Genomic DNA, 25,620 nt, shown 5'->3' on the forward strand with positions numbered 1-25,620 from the left:
GATATAAGTTCTAAGGTCTCAGTATAGTTACAACGGCTGCTCCACCCTTCAAACCGAAACGCATTACTGCTTCACGGCAGAAATAGGCAGAGCGGTGGTACCTACCCGCGCGGACTCATAAGTGGTCCCTCCACCAGTAAAATGCTATGCTATTATCATCCCTATACTATCTGATAACGTATAATTTTTTTACTTAAAAGCATACGAGCAGTGGCCGTAATAAGTTTAAAATCTTGCAACCCCAAACAGAACCTATTCAGGTTGTATTGAAATAAAACAATAACATTTATTGAACAACATGTAAATATAACATTCGCTTTGCAAGTTTTCTTTTATTGTATCGCAAATTACAAAACAAATCTAACTACATTGATTTCTAAAGTCACCATCTGACAATGGCATGTCAACATTTAACGCCAAACGCGTACATTTTCGTACCGCGTCATATGACTGTTTACAAAACATCGTAATCCTAGAACAAATTTAGGAACAGCACAAAATACGAAGACTCCGCTTTTGTTGTACGTTTTTTCTTCGTAAATTAAAGATTTAATTTAGTCACTACATAAGAGCAAGAATCTATAATTCTTTAATCCAAGTTGGATCATTTTGAATTAGCCGATCGAAGCTCTAGAAGAAAATTTGCGAACTTTATAGCATATTTCTTTTAGTTTTTTAACTAAATTAAACCTTGCACAAAAGAAAATATTAAAAAACCTGGTAAATAAAAAACAAATGATGATCACATCAAAATGTTCTTTTTGAATTCTTTGAAAACAGACGTCGCTTGTGAAGTTTTTGAATTTTTTATTATTGCTTGGATGAATGGACGAGCTCACAGCCCACCTGGTGTTAAGTGTTTACCGTGGCTCAAGAACGTAAGCTATGCCAGGGGTACAGCCAAGTCGCTGCCTACCAAAAGTTAACGGTGATAGAAAATATCCATTTATTTAATAGACTTTTCTCTCTATAAGCAATCTCATTTCATTTTTATTTCTGACATATAATTCGATTTCGGCAAAAAAGGGAAACTATATCTTGACTTTTAAAAACTTGTTAATTCTTTTTGTGTTTCATAGTCATCATTTAAGTAACAATGAAGCAATGAAGCAATTGCTGCACACTTTTCTATTGCTTTTATTGTTATGGCGACAAGAGCCTTGGTAACACACCGGTCATATTAATTTCTTCTACCTCACTTCTAGAGACCAGAACATAAATGCATTGTGTTTATCGCATTATTACCTATAAAGTTACAACTTCGACAACGGAAGATCAATTCGGACCAAATTATTTTTAATTTATTCTTCTTAAAAATAATCGTTTTAGGGTGTGGCATCTTTTAGCATATGATTCGCGCTGAAGCCGTATATACTTTAGTATTGAGGATATTGATATTCATATTTCAATTGTATCTTACTAATGCTGTATACTTCAAATAAAGTTTAATACGATACAACTCGCAAGCAAAACGTTTATGGTCAAAAGATCGAAGGATTGTACGGTTGACAAAATTACATTTAAGCACATATTTTGTTAATATCAATTAATTATTATGAAATAAATTAAATATGAAAAACATTATTTAATTAAAATAAAAGAATAACGTTTTAATACAATTTAGCATTTGTACATAATTTTGTAGTCCTTTATTTTTACTGGACAAGACAAAAAAACAGAACAAAGTCGAATGGAGAGTGGGACGCAGTCGATCGAAGTAATAGGGATGACCACCGGCTAATCCTCTTATAAAGTTACGAAATATAATGATACTAAATAATAAAAATAATCAATAACCAATAACACACTATGTGTGCAATGCGATGTCGTTTTTTTTAATCAATAAATGCGGGTAGTTTTAGTCCTCGACGCAGGTTGTTACGTCACTAATTTCGACCTAATTTCACTAATTTCGTAGATTCAATTTGCTATACAGAAATAGAACGTTCAATTTACAAGGATTGTCTCTAGAGGTGACTCTTTCAAAGTAATTCTATGTAGTTTTGTATGTAAATTCTATGTCAGGTTGCGTGTTTGTTAATTAAAATTAATTAAACGAACAGGCAACATTAATAACATTATTTATTGATTGACCCTCTTATTCTTTAATATATCTTAACAGCGTTTTAATTTTTCATATTCACATTCGAAAATAAAAAGAAATATTATTAGTCGTAGTGAATTATAAGTCACAGTTTTTGTTTTGTAATAATTTGAAGCAGTTTTCTTTTAACAGATTTTTATCAAAATCGTTATAGCATTTTCACATTTTAAATCGAAATTATCTCTTTCTTATTTTGATTATAATGTACTAAATTTAATTTCATGCCAATTGACGATTATGAACTCATAATCGTCAATTGGGATGAAATGAAATAAATCAAATTCAACTCATTTCACTCTTACATCATTTTTCAGAAAACCGAATCTGTAGTATGTATAAGTAGGTTTAGTAATATCTTTTTTTTATAAAAATGGCAACATTGGCTTCACAAGAAGCCACTTGTCAACTGTCAAAAAAGGACTAGAAAAATCGCCGACTGTAACTTAACATTTTTGAAACCATTATTACTTCAAGCTCTTTACTGAATGATTTTTTTATTGCTTAGTTGGGTGTACGAGCTCACGGCCCACCTGATGTTAAGTAGTTACCGGAGTACATAGACATCTAGCATGTAAATGCCACCACCTATCTTTAGACATGTGTTCTAAGGTCTCACTTTTAACTACGGCTGCCCCGCCCTTCAAACCGAAATGCATTACTGCTTCACGGCAGAAATAGACGGGGTGGTGGTACCTCGAATGATATCGACGCTTGAAAGGCAAACATGACTAAGCGACAATGCGTGAACTTTACAGTAGACTAATTTAAAGTTGATATACCTGAAAAAAAATCTATTTTAACGAAACTAGCTGTAGGATTGAAATTATTTTAATAGACCTAGAAATATTTTTTTTTTGCGCATCGTATATGGTTATTCCCTATCATTTATGCATAAAGAAGTTATTGTCGCTTAGTCACGTTTGCCTTTCAAGCGTCGATATGTTATTTACATCAAAATAAAACGCTGCTATACTGTTATATTCTACACGAATGAGGCCATATGTGGGTTCACAACCCAGGCTGCGACTCTGGTTTCGCTGATGGCGCTCCGACAGGCGTGCCCTCTTCAGAGGATGCCGCCTTCTCCATATTCTTGAGGCTGTTCTCGAATTCTACGGGGTCGATGAACTTCTTCCCGGGGAAGGGCGGTGGACCTAATATACCTTGAACTTCGTTGAAGTTTAATGTTTCCTTCTTGAGAAGCTCTTCAGCGAGCTGTGGAATAGATTGTATAGGGTTTGTGTGTTTCCTTAATATAAAACACATACCATACAGAGTAGATATGATCTAGCTTACTAATACAGACAGGTAACACAGGGGAGTAAAGGGAGATCGGAATGCTACGTACACCAGCCCTATTGTCAACCCCACCTGCATGCGCCAAATGGCGGCGGCTACCAACAGGTTGCCGTGGTGCTTCCTGCTAGAAAACCAACGGGGCAATGGCGACCGAGCAATGGCGGTATAACTCATACACATCCGTCAGAGCAACCTGTACGGAAGAGGCGCCAGAAACCAACCCCTAATTTGGTGATGCAGAAGGCAACGGGAAATCACTGCACTAATTTCCCACGAGAGTCATGAGTAGGTCGTATCCGACTGATGCATGATCACGACCACTCTGTCAAGATTGTACGAATAGGAAGACTAACACAGATTATTGTGCAATAAAAAAAAAGTTTGTTACACATTTGTTTGTGTGTTTATAGAACGGGTTTTTCTATCCCCAAAGAATTTATTTCATTCGCATTATACCCTCAAACTATCCCTTCATCATTGATGTTTAATAATTACTTTTTTTATTATAAGCATCAGTGTTTAAAATAATATTAAAAGGTAATAAAGAAACACTATTAAAAATGTACTTTAATATACAACCCACAAAAAAAATTATCTAAATACCTTCTTCAGTTTATCTTGATTCGTTCTCAATATATCTTCGGTCCTGTAATAAGCGTTCGCTATTATCTTCCTGGCTTCCAGATCTATCAGGTTCTTGAGGGTCTTGCTGAACGGACTCTTGCCACGTTCGTTGATATCGGGAAAGGAGACGAGACCAACCGTTGGCGACATCCCATAGACTCTCACCTGAACAGAACGAAAAGTTTTCTCTTATAAGTAAACTAGCTGTACCCGTCCGCTTCGCTGGGCATTTAAAATTAACACTATTATTTCTAACCCCCACAAAGATTCTCATCATTAACGCCCCCGCAACTGGTGTAGGGAGTCCAACACTCATATAAATATTAGCCTATCCATTAAGTACATGTATTTTCTACATGGATACCAAGTTTCAAGTCAATCGGATGCATGGTTCAGTAGTTATAACGGAACATCCGTAAAAACCACTGTAGATTTATATATTAGTATAGATACGACACAAAACAAAACATATGCGTCATATTTATGTGTGTGTGACATTTGTTTAATAGGTACATGAGGCATATAGCTTTTTTGGAATTCGCAAATCAAACTTTTTTTTTTTAAATTGGGCCAGCAACTTAGAAGCTCATTTCGCAGTTAAAGATGACTAAAATAAAATGAAAATGAGTTTCGAAATTCGCACTTACGTTATTATTATGTATATGGGCTCTAGAAACCACTTATCACAAAAAACCCACGAGCTCGTCTAAAAATCTTATATAAATAAATACCTAATTCACCAATTAGTGTTACCTATTGGATTTCATGTACACTATGACGTGAACGTCATCGCCTACTTTGAGACATGAGGTAGAACCTTAGTCCGACCCCTGAACACCCACTCACTGACAAGGTCAGCACTTTATTATTTCATTTGTTTATTGAAATTGATAATGTCAGTGTCAATGTCAATGACATTGACGCCATTCATTTATAATGTCAATCTTGTTAACAATGTTTAAATTCTTTAATCTACTACATACTTCTTATAAATAAATATATTAGGACTACATTATGTGAAAAACCCATTCCTGAACATGCAAACGGTATGTTTAAGTAAGCATTCGTAAAATATACTAAGGCTTATTAGCATTCATATTTCAGAAATGTGTTTCTCGTGATTAAAAAATAAATAATTCGCATTTCGTGGCATTAGCATTAGCATATTGCGCTGTGCAACCGTACTGATGTATTTTTATTTTTAGAGCTTTACTATACTATTATTTACTTATAAGGGTAATATACTAACAACAGAATATAAGCAGAGAAGCAATATTACAAGCAAGGGTCGGTTATCTAAGGGAAATTATACTATTTTAAGGGGCAATCGAAGCAACACAGATTTAAAAGGTACAGACTGCAAAAAAAAGTTTTTTTTTATGTTCAAGCTTTTTAAAAGCCGTTTTCGTTCGGATCAGAATTTCTGAGAGACTAATTTGGTGCCATAAAAGATTTTACACACACGAATATTCTAGATTTTAGGTGTTAAAACAATCAATTAACAATTTTGCTTTTATAGTAGTATTCAGGTGCAAATTGTCTAGTTGATTTTTTGATAATGTATTGATTTCCTCTTATCCCTAATGAGCAAGTAGCCACTGAAACTATTCGGATTTCGAACGCATAGTATAAGATAGTATTATTCAACCTAGTAAATTATAAAGTTTTATTTAATAAATAAAAAAAAAAAAGCGAATTCAGATATTTATTAAAATGTCATTATTTTGTCACTTTTTTAGGATGTCTTGAGAGCTCGCAAGGATAAGTACAACCACCATAAGTACCACTGCCGTGAAGCAGTAATACGTTTCGGTTTGAAGGGTGGGGTAGCCGTTGTACTCATAAAATACTCGGAGCTCATATTCCAAGGGGGTTTGATGTCTATGGCCTAAGGTGACAACTTAACACCTGAAAATTAGCAACAAAAAATAAATAACATCGATAACTTTTTTTTTAATTTTCAGAGTGAATCGGATTAGTATAGTGAAAAATATTTAAAAAAAATATGTCAACTTTATGAGACAAAGCACAAACAAAATGAAACGTAATTCATTAAATAAAATTTAAATTAGAAGCATAGCACAGCGACAAGAGTATCCTTTAATTTTATTGAGCAATCCAATTTTTAGTCAATTATTCGCTTCCCATTGATTTTTGTAGAGTACCGTCAAAAAATTAAAATAATGTTTTTTTTTTAAATATATTTTCGCAATCAGCTTTTTTCTATGCATTTGCTTGCATATACAATTTACCATCTGATGTTGAGTGATTAGCAGAACGTATAAACAGTGGATGCAGCGACAAAGAATCGAAGAGAAAAAATCTTTAAGCTAGGAAATCGATAGGCTACAAAGGAACTTACTTATGTAGACTAATTTCTATATATACATATAAAGCTATTTAAGTAAACTTTAGAATACACTAGAGTTCAATATAAAGTTGGCAAATAAAAAAATACACATTTCACATTCAAAGCCGATCGGTCGCAATAGTAGCAGCTTTATCAACCTGAGCGTAGGCTATTTTCGTGACTTTCTCCAAGTCGTTCTGCGCACCGCTTGTTATTGAATTGAAGGTTATGGCTTCAGATGCACGGCCGCCCAACGCCATGCACATACGATCGAATAGCTGTTGACAGAAAACAACAAACCAAATAAAATTGACATATAATTATTAGTTTATTTATATTTCTTTTATAATAAAACGGCTAAGAAACGTTTTTGCCGGTTCAAGATTACGTAACGAAATTAAAATATAATTGTATAATATGATAAGGAATATTGCACTACGTACCGTCTAATATATCGCTAAGTACCATGTAATATATTGCTAAACACCCGTCTAATATTGCGGTAAGTGCGTTCAGATATTGCGACAAGTACCGTCTAATATACCGCTAAGTACCGTCTAATAAATTGCTAAATACCGTCTAATATTGCGCTTCAGATATTGCTCTAAGTACCCTACCTATTTTGTTGGCTCGTTTAACTAATAAATATAATCATATTAATTGACGTTAACGTTTATTTACACTCGCTAAGATCGAATTAAACCAATATAAAAGAAAGGCGAGATAAAACTGTGAAAGTATGTATAACCTCTTCTTTAGTGTAGAGTTTCTGGTCCGACGTCGTGTACTGAGCGAAACCTAGAGCCATGTTCGTTCTAGGCACTATTGTAACTTTCAATAGAGCGTCCGTGTGTTCCAACAGCCAGCCGACGAGTGCGTGACCGGACTCGTGGTAGGCGACTATCCTCTTCTCGGCCGGCGACATGGCGTGACTACGTTTCTCGGTACCACCTGGAAGAGATATTTAAGGGCATTTAATAATAATAATAATAATAGAGCCTTTTATTTCCCATCACCTAAGTATTACATGTAAATATTCTTAAGTATATATTATGATTTTTTACATTTTGATCTATTTTCAGTTTTTACATTATAATTTTTTATATTAGATTTCATTTTTTCTTTATTGTTGTTTATTTGATTTGCCTACATCAAACTGTTTCTTCGATGGGAACCCCTATTTGGGTATAAGCCTCCTCCAGCTTAATCCAATTTTCTTTGTTCTTAGCTCGTTTCATCCATTATTTTCTTCTTTTGTTTTAGCTATCCTTACCTTGGCCTTACATTTAATACCTTATATTTAATAAAAAAAAATTGTCGCGGCGCCTGACTCGTTTAGCACAGCAAGCTAGCCATAACGTCATACCGGAACATTTACTACTACCGGCACCGCGCACTGACAGCATTCAACAATATTCTTAAGATACCTTACAATAATCATTATTGGACAAGAGATCTTCGAGAAAATTCCACTGAAGTAGGAAACCTATGGAAATGAAACGTCAACAAAAAATTCGTGCCACTGTGACGTCATCTGGCCACAAAACATGGCGGTTTTAGTGCTGCCCAGAAGATTTTAATGTTAGTAGGTTTTATCGATAAACGTTCTTGGCTTATTTTATTTTAAATATTGTTGAGTATGAATGTATTTGTAGAATGTATACTTCAATAGGAAGTAAGTATATTGTTATGTGCAAAGATGATGTGATTTAGATATTATGTGAAATCTAAGACGAGTTCGTGCTTCAAATTTTCCAAGTAAACGATATGACGATTTTTAAAATTTGCTACACTGATTTTATAAAGTTGTCGTTTGCCACAAAACATAAAGATATGGCATAGTACAGTGCCATCAGCCCATTTCTAGCATGCTGAATGTTATCGTATTTTGAGTACGTGTTTTTCTTAGACTATTACAATCTATTTTAATTGTTTTGCTGACTCTAAAGTCTGTAACACACAACCGCAGCGCACCTCAAGGAAGGTGCACCGCACTACCCACCGCACGCAAATTTTAAACTTATCAAGGGACCGCCTGATAAAAAAAAAACACCTACAGAACATTTATTCGTTAATAAAATTACAAACGTCATTCCTTGTGACTTCCTCTCTAAAATCACTTAATTAATAAATATTTAACGAATTTACAATAGTGTTTTACTCACTGCGGAATAAAACTATTTTATTTAAATAGTTCCGAAGAGATTTTGTCGGTAGCCTTTTTCCCGAAATATCTAAACAGAATGTCTAAATATCTTTTGATGACATATTTTAAAGAGGTATTTATGATTAGTGTCATGATGAATAGATTCCGACCGAAAAATGGTGTCCGATATTTCGGATTCAAATATATTAAGTGTATAATCTATGTTTCGGATGAGGGCTCCATAATGAATTTAAATATATATAGATAATAGTTTTGGGGCATCGACTTTCTTGAGATCCTATAAAATATGTTTTAATTATTATTTTTGTATGTTTTAAGCATGATAAAATTAGAAATTTTATATAAGCAATCATATTAAATCGATATCAAAGTCAATAAATAATGTACAACCCAAAACAGACGGCCGAACTGACGTGACAATGACATTTGGCGCGCTAAACATGGCGGATTTTCGGCCTCATTAGACGGAGACGGAGACATTTACGTATATTCATGTTTTATTTTATGTACGCACTGAAATGCTGTTATATTGTTTTCCTGCGAGTTAAAGTTCTGAGTAAGAACGAGATAGATATATGTTTATGTGTGTGCCTTCAAAATGGGTGCTATTTATATAAGCAATTGTACGTATAGAACAATATGTCGTGTCCCTACTATATAGGTCTATGGAAAATTCACATTCATTACATTCATTGACGTGCAATCAGAAATTACCAATATATTACCAATAAATTACCAATACCAAAGCATTGTAAATGATATTTAAAGCAAGTAGCAAGAATTCAATTGGTTTTATTATAAGCGCAATAAAGCCACAGTGTCTCGCGTAGACAAAATTATTAAGTATATCGCTATTTATTACGAAAGGTTTTAAGCCACATTTTTGAAGTATTTCAGTAGAACAATTTAAAAATTTTTTGAAGTGAAAACTTCTTTAGAATCGTTGTGATTTCAAACCGGATGCAACGGAAAAAACGACAGGTAAGAGACACAAATACAAAAATGTGTAGGATGAAGCCAGCAAAGAATGAGACAGAAATATACATACTATTTAATACAGCGCCATCTGTGAGATTTTTTAATACTAACGTGTGTATGAAAGCTCTTGTAGTAAATTTTAATTTAGGATTATACGTGAAATTAAAATATCAATTCACAGAGGGCGCTACCTTACAATTATTTACTAATGACAAAATTTTACATATACTTAAGACGTTTAGGATAATTGTATTTTAATTTTGGAAGGTTTCACTTCTACCACATGTGAATTGCACACTTTTTTTTTTTACAAGATGTCGAGAATGGTTATTTTTGGTTGAAGCGACATTGCACTTTAACACCCGACAGTTCTCTATGTAATTAAAGGTCCGTTTTATTTGATATTAACATCAACAATTCGATGCTTTTAATTGAACTTCAATTATGTTTACCCCATTCAAATAACTGACAAAGTTTTTTTGTTATAACATTTTCTCCAAAGAACTTTAAATGGCTCTACTGTAAACATGAAGAAATGTCGCTTAAAACAAATAGTCTTTGACCACTCTATATAACATAAAATTCTTCGGCTATTTGAATGGAGTAAACTTAATTGAAGTTCAATTAGAAACATCGAACTGTAGATGCTGATACTAAATAAAACGGACCTTTAATTACAAAGATAAATGTCACGTATAATATTCATCTAATTTCATTTAGTTGTAATTTCACGTAAGGATTGAATGTTAGAAGATCCCATCATAATTTCGTATGGACATTAGGCATATTAATAGTATCAGATCACCAAATCTGTTCGTCCGATAGACTCAAGATTTAAGTCTAATTTAAATTATTTAGACTGAAAAAAACAGAAAAAAAACATTAAAAAATTCAGCTCACCAACAACTCTTTCAACGGCGTATTCTAAATTAGCTGCCTTCACAATGTTCTGTTTGAATCTTGCGGCATGCAAGGCGGCCTCATTACACACATTAGCTATATCTGCACCACTAAATCCGGGCGTAAGATAAGCCAATCTGAAAATGAAAAAAAAAAAAAAAAACTTTATAACTTGTCTACTCTATGCATTCTCTGATTTGTTCTAAATGTGGAAGACTTTACAATGACTTTTTTTGGTTTATTAACTATTTAATACCTGTCAAAGTGCACGAATGTGGGGAAAATGAAACAAAGCCGCTGGACGTAACTTCTCGGGAATAAATGACCACCATTTTACTGAGATTTTATTTCATCCCGTATCATCTCATTTCATTTAATTCCACCCCAGTTGATTAATGTTTCAAGTTAATCATATTCATCTCATTTCCCTCCATATTATCATTTTTCATAAAAATAAGAATATAAATTAAAATAAGACATGACTTAAAGGTCTTAGTTACCAGGTCATAAAATCCCTTAAAAAGACTACAACTATTGGTATGTAAGCAGTTTTGAAAACGTTAAAAATATATCACTCACCTCTTTATGTAATACGTTGGCAGCTCTTCTAGTACAATGCTTTTTAGATGTCGTTCGAAAATTTCCTCGCGCTCTTGGAGGGTGGGCAGGTCGATTAATATGTGACGATCGAATCTGCCAGGTCTGAGGAGCGCCTAAAAATAATAAGTTGTTATGTATGGAGGATTGGTAAGAACGAAACGTATGAAAATGTGTGGAACGGAACGTTAAGATGTGAGTGAGAGAAAACCATAAGAAAGGGAAAAGAGAATGATAGAGATAAGGAAGATGGCGAAATCGGTTAAAAAATGAGCAAGGCTTATGTAATAAAAGTGTTAATTAATTTTTAATTATTATTATAACAGAAGATTTTGGTACAATGGAAGTTTTGTTTTATGTGCCAAGATCCCAATTCTACATAATTGTCGCACATACGGTGCTATAAAGTCCCTTATGCAATTTTTGTTAAAACTGAACTGAGTATGAGAAAATACATTTGTAATAGTTATCAGTGAGATGTTTGCTTTTACTGATGAAATTTAAAGTTGTAGTTTAAATATTATCGTTTTTATTTCTTTAGTCTAGCAGAACTATATATTAATAAGATGTTGAATTTTCCAACGTTTCTCCGGAAAAAATACATAATTTGCATAAGTGACGTTATCGCACCGTATCTGCGATATATCCACCTTATATCTGATGTGAGTCAGTTCCTAGGGTAAACATAGGAAATTTATGTAATCATACGTAATAATAACGTTTATTATGTGTTCCGTTTGACGTCCGAAGTCCATTATGAGAGAGTACATCGTATGATTTCCACTGCAGGTCACTAAATTTGACTACTTCCGTTTCCTAAGTCCCACCTACAGCGCCCTCTATAACGTCTGGAACCGAACCAACAAGCAAAGACAAGCCGCCATATTTGTCATTGTTGCGTCGTTTTTTCCCACGTGCAGTCGTTAATATTTTAAGAAGTTAGTAATTTAAAATGTTATAAGCAACTTTCGAGATTTGAAGTAGAAAGTTTGTTTCAAACAAGTGTTATGATTATCTTCCGTTTCGTGAAACCTCCAAGGCTCTACAATGAGTGATGAGGTTATCGCGCCTTTTCAAAGTAAAATTTAAGTGAGGATAGTTCTTCGATTTCTTCGGATATTTGTTCGGGTTCGTCGGAAAATAAAGACGAGGGACCAGCAAGAAAACTTCGAAAGCGTGACTGGTCGCGAGATCTGAATAAAAGGTTTGACTTACTGTCGCAATAATGGGTGAGTCATGTGAATAATATTTTAACTTCGAATCATGCTATTGCTGGTCGTGCACCAGCCTTTACACTTACAAATACCAACATCTTATAATAATAATGTCTTGATGTGGTTTCAACTTCCAATCGAAATTAGACAACGACGAATAGTTTTTACGTCCGCCACTAGACCGTCCGTTACCAGAAGCGGGTAGGTTTTGAAATTTGAGCGTTTCTATAAAAAACCAGATATGCAAAGATTTGACTAGCCGACTTGGAACGCGGTGCAGTATTCAGAGGTTCAAAAAGTTTTCCTGCGTTATCTAATGCTCTTTTGGCACAGAACGAATGCGTTATGCTGCCATACAAAACCTTGCCGACTGGTCAAATTCAGAGAATTTTCAGCTTAATACTTCCGCCATTTACGAAAAGTTTAAACCGCTATTCGGTAACGATTTCGCCTATAAAAGTTTCTAACGATATCCTTCAAATAATTTTCGGTAAGCGAGCCGAGGTTATACGATAGCGTCGTAGATATTTCATAAAGAAATTAAAGGATAGATATATCAGGGAAGATATAGAGAAAATATCTTCTTGTGATTATATGTTTAACCCCAACTTATTATTGGCATATATACAGAAAATTGGTGGTATTGATAAATTACAAAAGCGGCACCATCTGCTACTCGCATCTGGCCCGCATCGCCGGAACCCTCGGCTTGTACTGCCAATGCAAAGCCATGTCGAGCTAGGCCACATTCCAATACATCTAAAGAGGCCGAAAACCGATATTCTGAGCGATGTTATCCAAATAATTCCTCAGCAAGAAAAACGGGGGAGGGGGGAACAAGTACAAAGTGGAACGAAAATCAGGAAATAAAAATAAATCAACAGCATTTTCAGGCGGATGTCTAAGACTATATCGAAACACCTGGACTCGATCCACCAAACGTAATATTGAAATTAATAATAACTTGAGGTCAATCAAAATCCAAAATTTAATTCAATAGAGTTTTAGAACCCGCACCCCCGGCACCGTCTTTCATATTTCCACTTTTCATACTTCCCAAGACCAATAAAAAATCGAACAATTTTCAACCTCAAGGCATTGAACAAGTACATGAAACAGTCGTTTTCACCTTTTCCACCATCAACGAGTTCCTAAGTTTTATAACAGATTGGAATGTCAAACTGGATTTGAGCCAGGCCTATTATCATCTATCAATGAGGTTTCTCGGGATCAGTTATCAGGGTCGTCTACTTCAGATGATATGTCTGCCATTCGGCTTAGCTGCACCACCGTGGATTTTTGCTTCAGTGGCAAACTGAATAGCCGAAATACTTCGCCAGAAGGGTCTGCGACTAGTGGTTATCTGCTTGTACACCAGGGCAGAACACCTCCCGCCATCGGAGCAAAGCTCATCCATATTATCTGGAACCGCTGCGTTCATTGACAGTGCGTTTCCAGAGGTCTTTTTTGCCACGTACCATCTGGCTATGGAATGAGCTCCCTCCACGGTGTTTCCCGAGCGCTATGACATGTCCTTCTTCAAACGAGGCTTGTGGAGAGAATTAAGCAGTAGGCAGCGGTTTGGCTCTGCCCCTGGCGTTGCTGAAGTCCATGGGCGACTGTTACTATTCACCTTCAGGTGGGCCGTATGCTCGTCTGCCCACAAGGGCAAAAGACTTGTTGAAATCTCAAGTAACTATACTGAGACCTTAGAACTCATATCTCAAGGTGGGTGGCGGCATTTACGCTGTAATGTCTATGGCTCCAGTAACCACTTAACACCAGGTAAGCTGTGAACTCGTCCACCCATCTAAGCAAACGGTTATGACACTGACGAGCTTGATAGACTTTCTGGGAATCGTATGGGACACCAAATCCAAGACAAAGTCCCTGCCCAAGAATTTGCTCGTGCGATTTGCTGCCGGCGGTTGGAACCTAAAGCAGGCGCAAAGCCTCTTAGGATATCTCAACTTTGCGACTTTCATCACCCACCGGGGAAAGTTGCTTTGCCGAGTCCTTGCAGTACCACAACAACAAGCTCAAGAGGTATCCTCATTTACCAAAGCAGTATTCGGACGAGGTACGTATAGAGCTGGATTGGTGGTTAGAGAAAGTCAGTCAGAGCACACCAATTCATCCACAGAGAATGGCCACGAACCACGTCATCACCGACGCGTCGGACATTGGGTGGGGAACCCTTGTAAACAACAGAACAGGTCACGATAATTGCTAGATCTGACTGGAAAATTGATTAACTTAATAGACCACCTCAAAGTTGTACTTCTCCCTCACCACCTACCGGGACTGTACAACACTGAAGCCGGCCACCTCTTACGCAATCGCGGCGGCTTGGAGTGGTATCTCACAGAAAAAGCAACCACTAGGCTATTCAGCCAGTGGGGAACTTGTTCGCGTCTCGGACCGCTCATGGGTAACAAACTATGTTGCTCGTGGTAGGACCTCTTGTGAGTCCGCGCGAGTAGGTATTTTGCTCTAAAGCAGTAGTGCGTCTCTGAAGGGTGGGGCAGCCGTTGTAACTATACTTGAGACCTTAGATCTTATATCTCAAGGTGGGTGGCGCATTTACGTTCTAGACGTCTATGGGCTCCAGTGACCACTTAATACCGGGTGAGCTGTGAGCTCGTCCACCCATCAAAGCAAAACTCGAACGCCTGCCTCTACAACGCGTTCAGCAGATCTTGGCATTACTGACTAGCATGGCCGTTTCCGCCGCTCGGTCTGATATCCAGAGTGCTGGACCACCTCAACTCAACCTCAGGTCGGTACATACTAGTGGTACCCAAGTGCAAGAAGCCCCCGTGGAGGCCAGACCTGAAATCACCTGCCCTCAAGCGACTCAAGAAGCTCAGAGATCTGAACACCAGTCTAGTGGACACTGACAATGCTACCGCCAGGCTAAGTCAGCAATCTACACCTGGAAGCTTGGCTCATTTTGGGTGGGACACGCTGACAGGGACATGGACATCGGCAGGAGAGAAACTTACTATTATCGTGCTGGAGAGAGTCTACGATAAGAACATATGCCCCTATTTGGAATAAGGGGTAAGGTTTTGTCAAGAAAATGTATTAATTCTCGTGTACCCGAATTAGCAAATGTAGCTAGATTTCTCTGTTATCTGTATTTATCTCATGGTCTCTACTACCGGACCATTCTAGTTTATAAGTCTGTTATATAGCGTCCGTTTGTGAAACTATATCGGATATAAAAATAGCTTCGAGCCCGACAGTGAAACATACTGAAATCTATTTCCTTGACAAAGCCTGCACCTTCTAAATTAACCGATATTTGGGGAGAAAACTAATTGATCTTCACACCAACAGTCCAATTGGACATTTGTGGCTGCTCCTGACCAATCGATCATCGATGCAGTATACTGGCTACGCAATCTAGTGTATATGACACAGCAAACCAGTGGGAATATTAGTAATCTATTCTTAGCAACTAAAGGCTCCACTAAGCCAGCTACTGCAGCGAGGATTAGTAGTTGGCTAAAAGTCTTTTAGGAGACTCAGGTATTCAGGCCTCAGTTGGAAGCTGTAGAGCACTGGTGAAAACTTTAAACTGGGTAGGAAATTACCAAATTAATGATATTTTAGCTAAAGCTAACTGACAACATGAGCATACTTTTAGAAAGTTCTATCAAAAACTTATTAATGCATCAAACACTGATATAAATTCTGGGAAATCTTTCTCAGTATTTTCGTCCTAAATCTTATTAGGTCGATTTGAATTAAGTGGGTAATATTATACGGTTACCTTCAATTAATTTAAATTGTGCTTAATTTAAGCTTTGCTTAATTAAACATAATAAGTCACATTGTTGCTTTTTAAATAAAGATTATTTTATTTCAAATACAAGCCACCAGGAGATAACAAACAGTCTCTCATAATGGACTTCGGACGTCAAACGGAACACATAATATAGAAATTTTACCTTCCAATAAAATTTGTATTATGTTTCCTAAGACGTCCGAAGTCCAGATAATGTCTTCCTGGGGCTACATCCATCATTATGAGCCGAACAATGACAAATATGGCGGCTTGTCTTTGCTTGTTGGTTCGGTTCCAGACGTTATAGAGGGCGCTGTAGGTGGGACTTAGGAAACGGAAGTAGTCAAATTTAGTGACCTGCAGTGGAAATCATACGATGTACTCTCTCATAATGGACTTCGGACGTCTTAGGAAACATAATACAAATTTTATTGGAAGGTAAAATTTCTATATTATACATACCCCTAAAGCCATTAGTAATTTAGTAGCGCCTAAAAATTAAAATTTGCGTTGGTAGGGCGCGTTGCGAGTCCGCGCGGGTAGGTACCACCGCCCTGCCTATTTCTGCCGTGTAGCAGTAATGCGTTTCGGTTTGAAGGGCGGGGCAGCCGCTCTACTGTAAAACGGAGACTTTAGAAGTCATGAGGTGTGGCGGCATTTACGTTTTATATGTCTATGGGTCTAGTAGCCACTTAACACCAGGTGGGGCTCAACATAAAAAAGTAGTAGTAGTAGTAAAAGTAGTTTCGTAAAAAGGAGTACATAGTTTTTGCTTCACGTATTAATATATGCTTAGATATGTTCTAAGATGACTTCACCTTATCGAGCACATCAGCTCTGTTAGTCGAAGCCAACACAACGACTCCTTCCCTACTCTTCATGCCGTCCATTTCCACAAGCAGCTGGTTCAAGGTCTGCTCCGATTCGCCTCCGCCTGGACCCCAGGGGGACGTGCCGGAAGCCCTGGCTCTGCCCACCGCGTCCATCTCGTCTATGTATATGATGCAGGGCTTACGAGAACTTGCCTCTTTGAACAGATCTCTGTGAACGTTTTTTTTTTAATACGCTTTTATTAGCTTCAGACGTATGTATGTTAGTATATAACGGAACCTTTGAACATGATTTTGACCCCCTTCAAAACGTAATATTAACTCGAAATTTGGCATACTTATTAAGGACTGATGACAATTCAATATTAAAAAAAAAATTAATTCAATTAAAAAATGAAAAATAAATTTTAATAAAGTTGAATTAAAAATATTGTAAGAAAAAATTATTTTATTCTTTTATTGTAAAAAGCGTGGAGTGATTTTCAGGTTATTATCAAAATAACCCTTCTACTCATATCTGTTCATAAAATATTTATAGCTACTGATACCATGCACCCTACGGTTTTTTTAAAATCATTTTTTCTTACACTATTTTTAATTCAAATTTATTTTTTATTTTTTTATTTAGTGACCTGGTAACATAGACCTTTAGGTCATATCTTATTTGGAAAATATTCATTACTTTAGGGTTGAACGTTATCTAAAATTACACTTAACATCTCACCACTTTTTTATGTTTATTTTTTATTACTTATCTGGGTGGGCGAATTGTGTAAACGACACGCCATGTTTTGCAATAACAATGAAAAATTCATTTATTCGAATTCTGTGATGGAGTGATATTAACGGCAAGGTAAGGAATGTGGAAACGATTGGTTTCATTTGTTTTTACAACTTTGTATTATATATAATACATATTATATATGACATTTCTGTTACCATTAAAAAACATATAGACGAACATAGCCAGAAAACGGTACTTCCCTATTTATACATGTATAGGTATAATTTTATATTTAAGCATGATTTTAACTTGATCAGTGATATGTCAGCTCTAGTACTTTTTTTATTGCTTAGATAGGTGAACGAGCTCATAGACCACCTGGTGTTAAATGGTTACTAGACCCCATAGACATCTACAACGTAAATGCGCCAACCACATTGAGATATAAGTTCTAAGGTCTCAGTATAGTTACAACGGCTGCCCCACCCTTCAAACCAAAACGCGTTACTGCTTCACGGCGGAAATAGGTAGGGCGGTGGTACCTACCCGTGCGGACTCACAAGAGGTCCTGCCACCAGTAAAGCTTAGCTTCGTTAGCTCACCTGACTCTAGCGGCCCCCAAGCCTCCGATCATCTCGATGAACTCTGAACCGTTCATAGACAGGAACGGAACGTTGGCCTCTGTAGCCACCGCCTTAGCCAGCAACGTTTTCCCGCAGCCAGGCGGGCCAAGCAAAAGCGCACCTTTTGGTACCTGCAAAAAAAAGTGAAACAAAGGTCATTAAAACACTTAATTAACTTCTGAATAAAGGCCTACCCTATGATTTCTAAAGGCTGGGTGCTTTGCTGCATATATACGCAGCATGTTTGTACCTACCTATGCGTATAGTATAGCACCAGCAGCATGCAAATCTAAGAATTTCTCGTTTTTTGTCACTATGGCAGGGAAGTAATTCAATAATGTCTTTTGGGTAAGATACCCATTTTTGACAGTAATCACAAGATTGTCTCGTGTTCCTCTTATCTCTGAGGGTTACTTAATTACTACCGATGATTTGCTTTAGTTTTTTTAAAGTTTTTGGAATAAATAACGGTTTTTTCTCTCTTTATTTTATTATACCTGTTAAACAATTTGTTTCTTCGAATATCTTACCTTTGCACCCAAATTCTTGTAATGCTCCGGCCTCTTTAGATAGTCCACGAATTCCATAACTTCAATTTTGGCTTCCCTAAGACCGGCGACGTCTTCAAATTTCACACCTTTGCCTTGACCGGTCATAGAATCCACTAGAGTGAACTTAGCTCTGCCCAGTTGGCTCTGCGGGGTGTAAAAAAATATTTTTTTTTAATACGCTTTTATTAACTTCAGTATGTATGTATTTTAGTATGTAGCGGAATCTTTGAACATGATTTTGACCTCCTTCAAAACGTCGGGTTAACTCGAAATTTGATACACTTATAAAGGACCGATGACAATTCAATATAAAAAATATATTGAAAAAATTGAAATCCAACTAAAAATGAAAAATAAATACCTAATAGTTTAAAAAAACTAACAAAATACGCTTTTATAGAAAATCCAACTAAAAAATAGAAAATAAATTTTAATAAATTTGTTTGATAACAAACCGTATTTTGTTAGTTTTTTTAAACTATTATTTATATTTATTTTTCAAATTATTATTTATTTTTCAAATTCGAGCCTATCGTAAATTCATCATTAGAGCATTCAAATATTACTTACGAATCCACCGAGATTTATATTCATTTTCATACTCTTAGTCGAGTATAAGAAGGACAAAATGACAGCGCCTATGAGTAGGGTAGTTATAACTTTACCAGCTACACTCCCGTTTCTGTCGTATATAACACGAACACCTAAAACAAAGTATACACATACAGTAATATCGATGGTTTTTTCTAAGATTAATCCTGACAACTAAAAAACACAACTTAAAGCTTAAGGCCCAGTAGACTTTTAACAAAAAACCTTGAGTGTCTTAGGAGCAAAATATAATCTGAAAGGAGCCGCCATTAACTATTTTCAAGAAATATTTTGTTATATCGAGGTGTGAAAGGTTTAAGCGACCTTTATCTTTGTAATAAAGCTCCGTTTTTAACTGAACTTCAATTGTGTTTCCCCATTCAAATAGCCGAAGAAGTTTTTTGTTCATGATCTTATTTATGGGACGATGCGGAGGGGTGGGTACCCTAACCGGGATAAAATGTCCGTAACGTAAGAAAACCATATAAGCCTTAAAGTTGCATTCAGTCTACGAATAAATAGACTTATTATTTATTCGTAGCATTCAGTACGTGCGCGACAAATAGATAAATAACTCAATAACTCAATATCACGCCAACCGATTTCGATGATCATTGTTTTTAGTGTATATTAATTTGTTTTGGAGTATCTTTTTTTATCAATAAAAAAATCATAATAATAATTAATTTCCCGAATAATTATTTTCTTTATAACTCGAATAGAACTTAAATTTAATATTTTTATAATAAGGAACTTTGTTCCCATCCGGTGTCCCACGACACCAAACATATTTTTTTCCAAATTTTAAACTTCAAATGTCTCTCCTGTAAAGTTGCAAAAATGTAGCTTAAACCAAAACAGCCAGAGCCGTCATTTCACCCCACGACATATTTTACCTTCTTTGACTCCTAGGTTCTTCTCGGTTTCCCGTAGCTTTTCTTCGAATCTGTGTATGTCGCCAACGTTTATGTGAAAGACTCTGTTGTTTGCCTGTGGATGTTTTTTTTTTTTATATTATGTTGTAGTAAAATTAGCTTTTTCAGTTTTAATTAGTATCATTTGCTTAATTAGTTTTAATTAGTATCATTTCAAGGGAAAGCATGGCGGACAACTCCTGCGGTACAAGGATGTCATGAAGAGATGTGATATAGAGCCCTCTCAATGGGAGCGCTTGGCAGCACTGCGGCCAGAATGGCGCAGGATGGTGAACAGCAAAGTACGCGAGTTCGAGGATCAGCGTAAAGCTGACCTTGATTACAAACGCGACCAGTTGAAGGCCCGCCCACCTGCTGCCATAACCTATAATTATGAGAACGGCGTGCTTACGTGCCCTCAATGCGCAAGGAGTTTTGGCGCAAAGATAGGCTATATAAGCCATCTTCGAGCGCACGAGCGCCAAATCGACGGATAGGAGTCAAAGTGGTCGCCATGGTCGAAATCGGTCGGATGAATCATCATCATCATTTGCTACACTTTGGTCGCGAATCAATTATGCGTTTCGATTTAGAGGGTGGGATTACAATCCAATACTATGCTCACGTGCTATGCTATGAGCTATGATCACGTGTCTCAATATTGGTGATGGAATTATTCACTTTGTAACGTCTATAGGTTCTAGTAACCACCGAATCTATGCTAGAAATAAATAAACAATATTTGAAAGTAAAGAAATGACTTCTTTAATTAAGTATATTCTTCTAGTACAAACTCAACACCAATCACAGTGCTCATGTCGCATTTAGAATTGAAGTGGCTTAACTTCTTTTTTTAAGAAAATGAGTTTTATGCTTTCTTTGAACGTCTTATGAAAATGTATTCTATCAGTTTATAAAATTATTATTTAAAAAAAATTAAAAATGAAATTTAAATGTTTCAATCAAGCGCATACAATAAACTTTAAGGTACGCGTTTTAAATAAGGCTTAAAGTATTAAAATGAACACTGGAAAATTACAATTCTTCAATTACACTTTTGAAGTTTACCAAAACACAAGAATTTTGGATTATGCCACTTCAATTTTAAAGGTGCGACGTCATCTTTGGATAATCGTTGCACTGATATAATTGAGTCGACTATTATCAAAGCCGGCAATGTGACTTTTGGACAATTATTGGTAAATCAGAAAAACGAATTATTGACTTTGTATTCCATTGGCAGTCACAAAACTCTTCTGAACGACATCTTAGATAAATAAGAGGTTAAGTATTAACCTTTATTTAATGCAGGTTTTGAACCGTATTCTTTGAAGGAGACGATTATATTCAAATCAATCTGTATTGACATATCAATAACATTTTTTGTCCAAATGCACAGATTGCCACTTTTGATAATAGACAACTCATATACAGCTTGATTTGCTTGAAATGTACATACATTATGATCCCAAATGAAGTCGCAAGTCACACGTAAAATTGCCTTAAGACATGTTTTAAATATCAAGAAATAGGCCAATATTGCATTTAATGTTAAATGTTTGTCTGTTAAAGTATCACGCAGATGAATTATAACTATGGTCATAATTTTGATCAAAATATTTTAAATGTCTAATTTTTATTTTGCAAATCATCTTATTTATCTTTATTTGATATTCTCGTTCTAAAATAATATGCGTATATCCAACCAAACTCTTACCCGCCTTCCTTTGATGATGGCGCCCTCATAAAGTATAATTGTGACAACTTCCATATCGGGTCGTACTATCAACTCTTGAACTTCACCTTTCGCCAGCATCGAGTAAACAAATTCATTCCAGGACACATATCGTATTACCTGAAATATAACACTTTGTTATTAGCGGGTTTGGGTGTACACAAAACTGAAATTTAAAATGTCCCCTTCTTGATAATTATTATGCTATCTACTGGATCTTTATCAATTTAAAATATGAGCCAGTCTTGATTATATCAAGCTAGTCTTATAATATACAAGACTACTGTTAGCCAGTTGACTTACCGAAAAAAAATATTTAACACTGAAACACTCACCTCATTCTGTGGAGTGTCACTCGGTACAAGCAGAGTACTCATGATAATTAAAATACAAGTTGTGAGCATCCAAAAAACTGCTTTCATTAATAGAGAAGAGAGTTCATTATTCTTCTTGTCTTTTTTATCCTGAAAAATGTCCAGCATAATATGTTGATGAGTTTTATATTTTCAAACTTGTACACTACTGATATATCTTTATCTTCTTTAATCACGAAACATATGTTCGAAATGCTTTATGATATGGTTCTAACATTAGCAGTAAGCTCGAATTCCAAAATGTACAAATACAATTATTATGAAATCGTAATGCTTTATAATGAAACAAGTCAATCAAACATTTCAACTCCACTATTAAATTAAAATGGAGTACAAGCAAATTTCCTACTCCTGCCTTAATGTAGTTACATGATATAAAAGTGGTCAATTTGTCTTATACCAAAGTAATCAACATTCCAAAATTTTACCTTTGACATTGTCATATCAAGAGGCTTGATTAACCACTTAACATAAAAAATCTTGAAGCTGACCATATACACTAACAACATGTCGAAAAATATAAATTTTATGTTTAAATCTCTTAAAAGACAGATATCTAAATAAAAATATAAAGTAAAAATGCACCAACATAATAATTAAAAACTGTTGATTCAATATTATCCTACTTTAATAAATTTTTTAATCAGTTTTGAATCTGGTTATTTATATTTATTGAATTATTACTACAGACCTTATCTTTATCATCTTGTTGGTTATGGTTGGTTTGTGTGGTGTGGATGCCCCTTGTGCTTATGCTGTGGATGAAAGAGTCCAAGCTTGGAAGTTGTGACCTCTTAAGTAATGCACAAGCAGCTTTATATTCTGCATTGAAGGTTCTGAGTTGCTGTTGATAAACAAAGAATTGAGATGACATATATATCCACTTATAGCACTGAAGTAATATTTTTTTTGTTGGGTAATTATGTGGATGATCTCATGCTTTGTTCCGTATGAAGTAGTCACTGAGGCCCATAGACATTATGAACTTTAATGGCGCCACCCACCTAGAGGCATGAGTTTTAAGTCTTTGTTTTCATTACAATGGCTGGCCCATCCTACAAACCAAAATGCATTACGTCTTCTCTGCAGAAATAGGCAGAGTGTTGGTACTAACCCTAGCGTGCTTACAAAACATGCTACTACCAGTACAGCTTTTCATTATTGCTTGTTAAATTTCTAGTATAGATCATTATGAGGTCATGAATGTGATTATAGTAAATATTTCATTAGAAATATTGGAACCTGCTTGTGAGATTTGAACAGTAGTATAGTCTCATCTCTCAATTCAGGTACACCAGACATCTTATTGTTTAAGCCAATATGACTTCAGACTTGGTGTAATCATTAGTTTAATATCTGACTATGTTGTTGTTTTAGTCTTGCAGCATGTCTAATGAAACTCTGATTTTACATAGATGAGAGACTTGTATTTCATTTTCTGGGTTTTCTGCATATTATGTCATAGTGTGTATAATTTGCAGATTATAAGATGCTAAACAATCTATATCATATTATGTTTAATTGGGGGTCAGAATAACTTTTAAATTAGAAGTTTATTGTTCATAGACTAGGTTTCTATCCAGAAGCCAGTCTTTTGATAAATGTCGAACACACATAGTCAGCATTAGTCTTTACAGCCACGAAATGATGAAGCCTCAAATTCTGTTATCAAATTGAGTTGCTATTAAAAAAATCTAAAGAGGATTGTTGTCAGGTCCTAATTGTTCTGATGGCTGTAAGTTACTTTTTTTTTTTTATTGCCTTTGTAGGCAGACGAGTATACGGCCCACCTGATGGTAAGTGGTCACCGTCGCTCATGGACGTCAGCAATGCCATTTACTGCTTAGTGAGGGAATTCATATGATTTTTTTTTATTTCTTTACAATATTCACACTGCCTATATTCATGCAATAGCACTATTGTATCACATGCATGTAATAGCACATCCGGATTATTCTAAGCAGATATGCATATAAGATGTTAGATGACAAGTTACTCTGGTCATTTAGCAGAGCTAATACTCCACTCATACAGTAGTTGTAATATTTTTACTTTCTGAAGTCTAATTAGTTCACAATCATTTTTTGTTCACAAAATACAAGTGAGGTAAGTATTGCGTAATGTTTTACCATATTCACTATTTTTAAATAAAGTTCAACTCACCGGATTCTTAGATTTGGCGGTCAAATTGTGTAAAACAGAGAACGATCTACATAATTTCAACATCTTACTTTCACAATGTTTGTTTACTTGCTTTCCTAAGACATAATTACTCAGATTAAAATGTAGTTTATTTTGAAATTTTGACGCTGAAAGTGCCGGGAACCTTTTCACTGATAACATTTTATAGTTTTTCAATTATTCCGTTTGAGCTTTCGCAAAATAAATTGTAAACAAGATTTTTTTTCGGAAATTAGTCCATTATCCATCGATTTGAAGGTTATGTTTAAGTTTCATTTGACAGTTGATGGTATCGGATTTTCTGACATATATTTGTGACAGTGTCGCAGAGTACAGATTCATACATTCCTACCATAGACCTTCCTACTACCTACTAGTTAGGTCACAACATGTCAAATGTCAATTCGAACAAAATTCAACAAATCCGTAGTTCTAACCTATATGAAATGACGGCATTGAAAATATTAAAAGAAACTATTTACCTACAGTAAGTTTGCTAAAAAGTTGTGTTAATTTTAACAAATAGAAATTTTGGGTCATAAGTCTTGGCTTCGGTCCTATTGTGTTTTATGTAGTATGGATATATTTCCCTTTGTCTAACTAAAATAACCAAACATAAAATTGTCTATGATGTTGTTAGATGATGTCAGATACTTAGAGGTCTTGAAAGTACCTCTGGAATAAGGATTATACTCTACCCTAGTGGGTAGAACTGTTAACAAATCTCATCCCTTCTGGCTGAGCCTTTGCCCGCCTACCTGTGCTGGTGAAACTGGAAAGGCCTCCAGGTCACCAGTAACACTTTCTTAATAAAAAAGGGGTAGAATAGATGTACTCTTTGTGTTTTGTTTTGTTCCACGCAGTAGTTTCATTTATTGCGTTATACTGAGGCAACTAAATTTATTTTGGATAATTTAAAATTTTGATCTTACTTTTGTTTATCTTTCTATATTATTTTTTAGATAGATAATTTTCTTTTAAGATGTTTATCACTTAATTGAATTTGATGAAATAAGCGGTCATTGGCAATCTACTGCCAAATTATAATAAGTTTCATTCGATTTGACCCTA

General features: G+C 35.4%; 1 protein-coding gene across 1 annotated transcript; it reads right to left on the reverse strand.

Moving 5' to 3' along the window:
- Positions 1–285: 285 nt before the first annotated feature.
- Positions 286–24,868, reverse strand: LOC101739618 (paraplegin). Its single transcript, XM_004933136.5, has 15 exons — positions 24,532–24,868; positions 23,060–23,212; positions 22,330–22,458; positions 21,977–22,114; positions 20,242–20,335; positions 19,325–19,458; positions 18,734–18,898; positions 18,183–18,334; positions 16,845–17,067; positions 11,002–11,135; positions 10,423–10,559; positions 7,126–7,328; positions 6,536–6,655; positions 4,007–4,192; positions 286–3,319 (listed from the first exon to the last, which is right to left on the reverse strand). The coding sequence occupies exons 1-15, from the start codon at positions 24,709–24,711 to the stop codon at positions 3,113–3,115; spliced, it is 2,355 nt and encodes a 784-aa protein (XP_004933193.1). The 5' UTR covers positions 24,712–24,868; the 3' UTR covers positions 286–3,112.
- Between the last annotated feature and the right edge of the window lie 752 nt (positions 24,869–25,620).

This window comes from Bombyx mori, chromosome 1, assembly GCF_030269925.1.
Source record: "Bombyx mori chromosome 1, ASM3026992v2".
Lineage (NCBI taxonomy): Eukaryota > Metazoa > Arthropoda > Insecta > Lepidoptera > Bombycidae > Bombyx > Bombyx mori.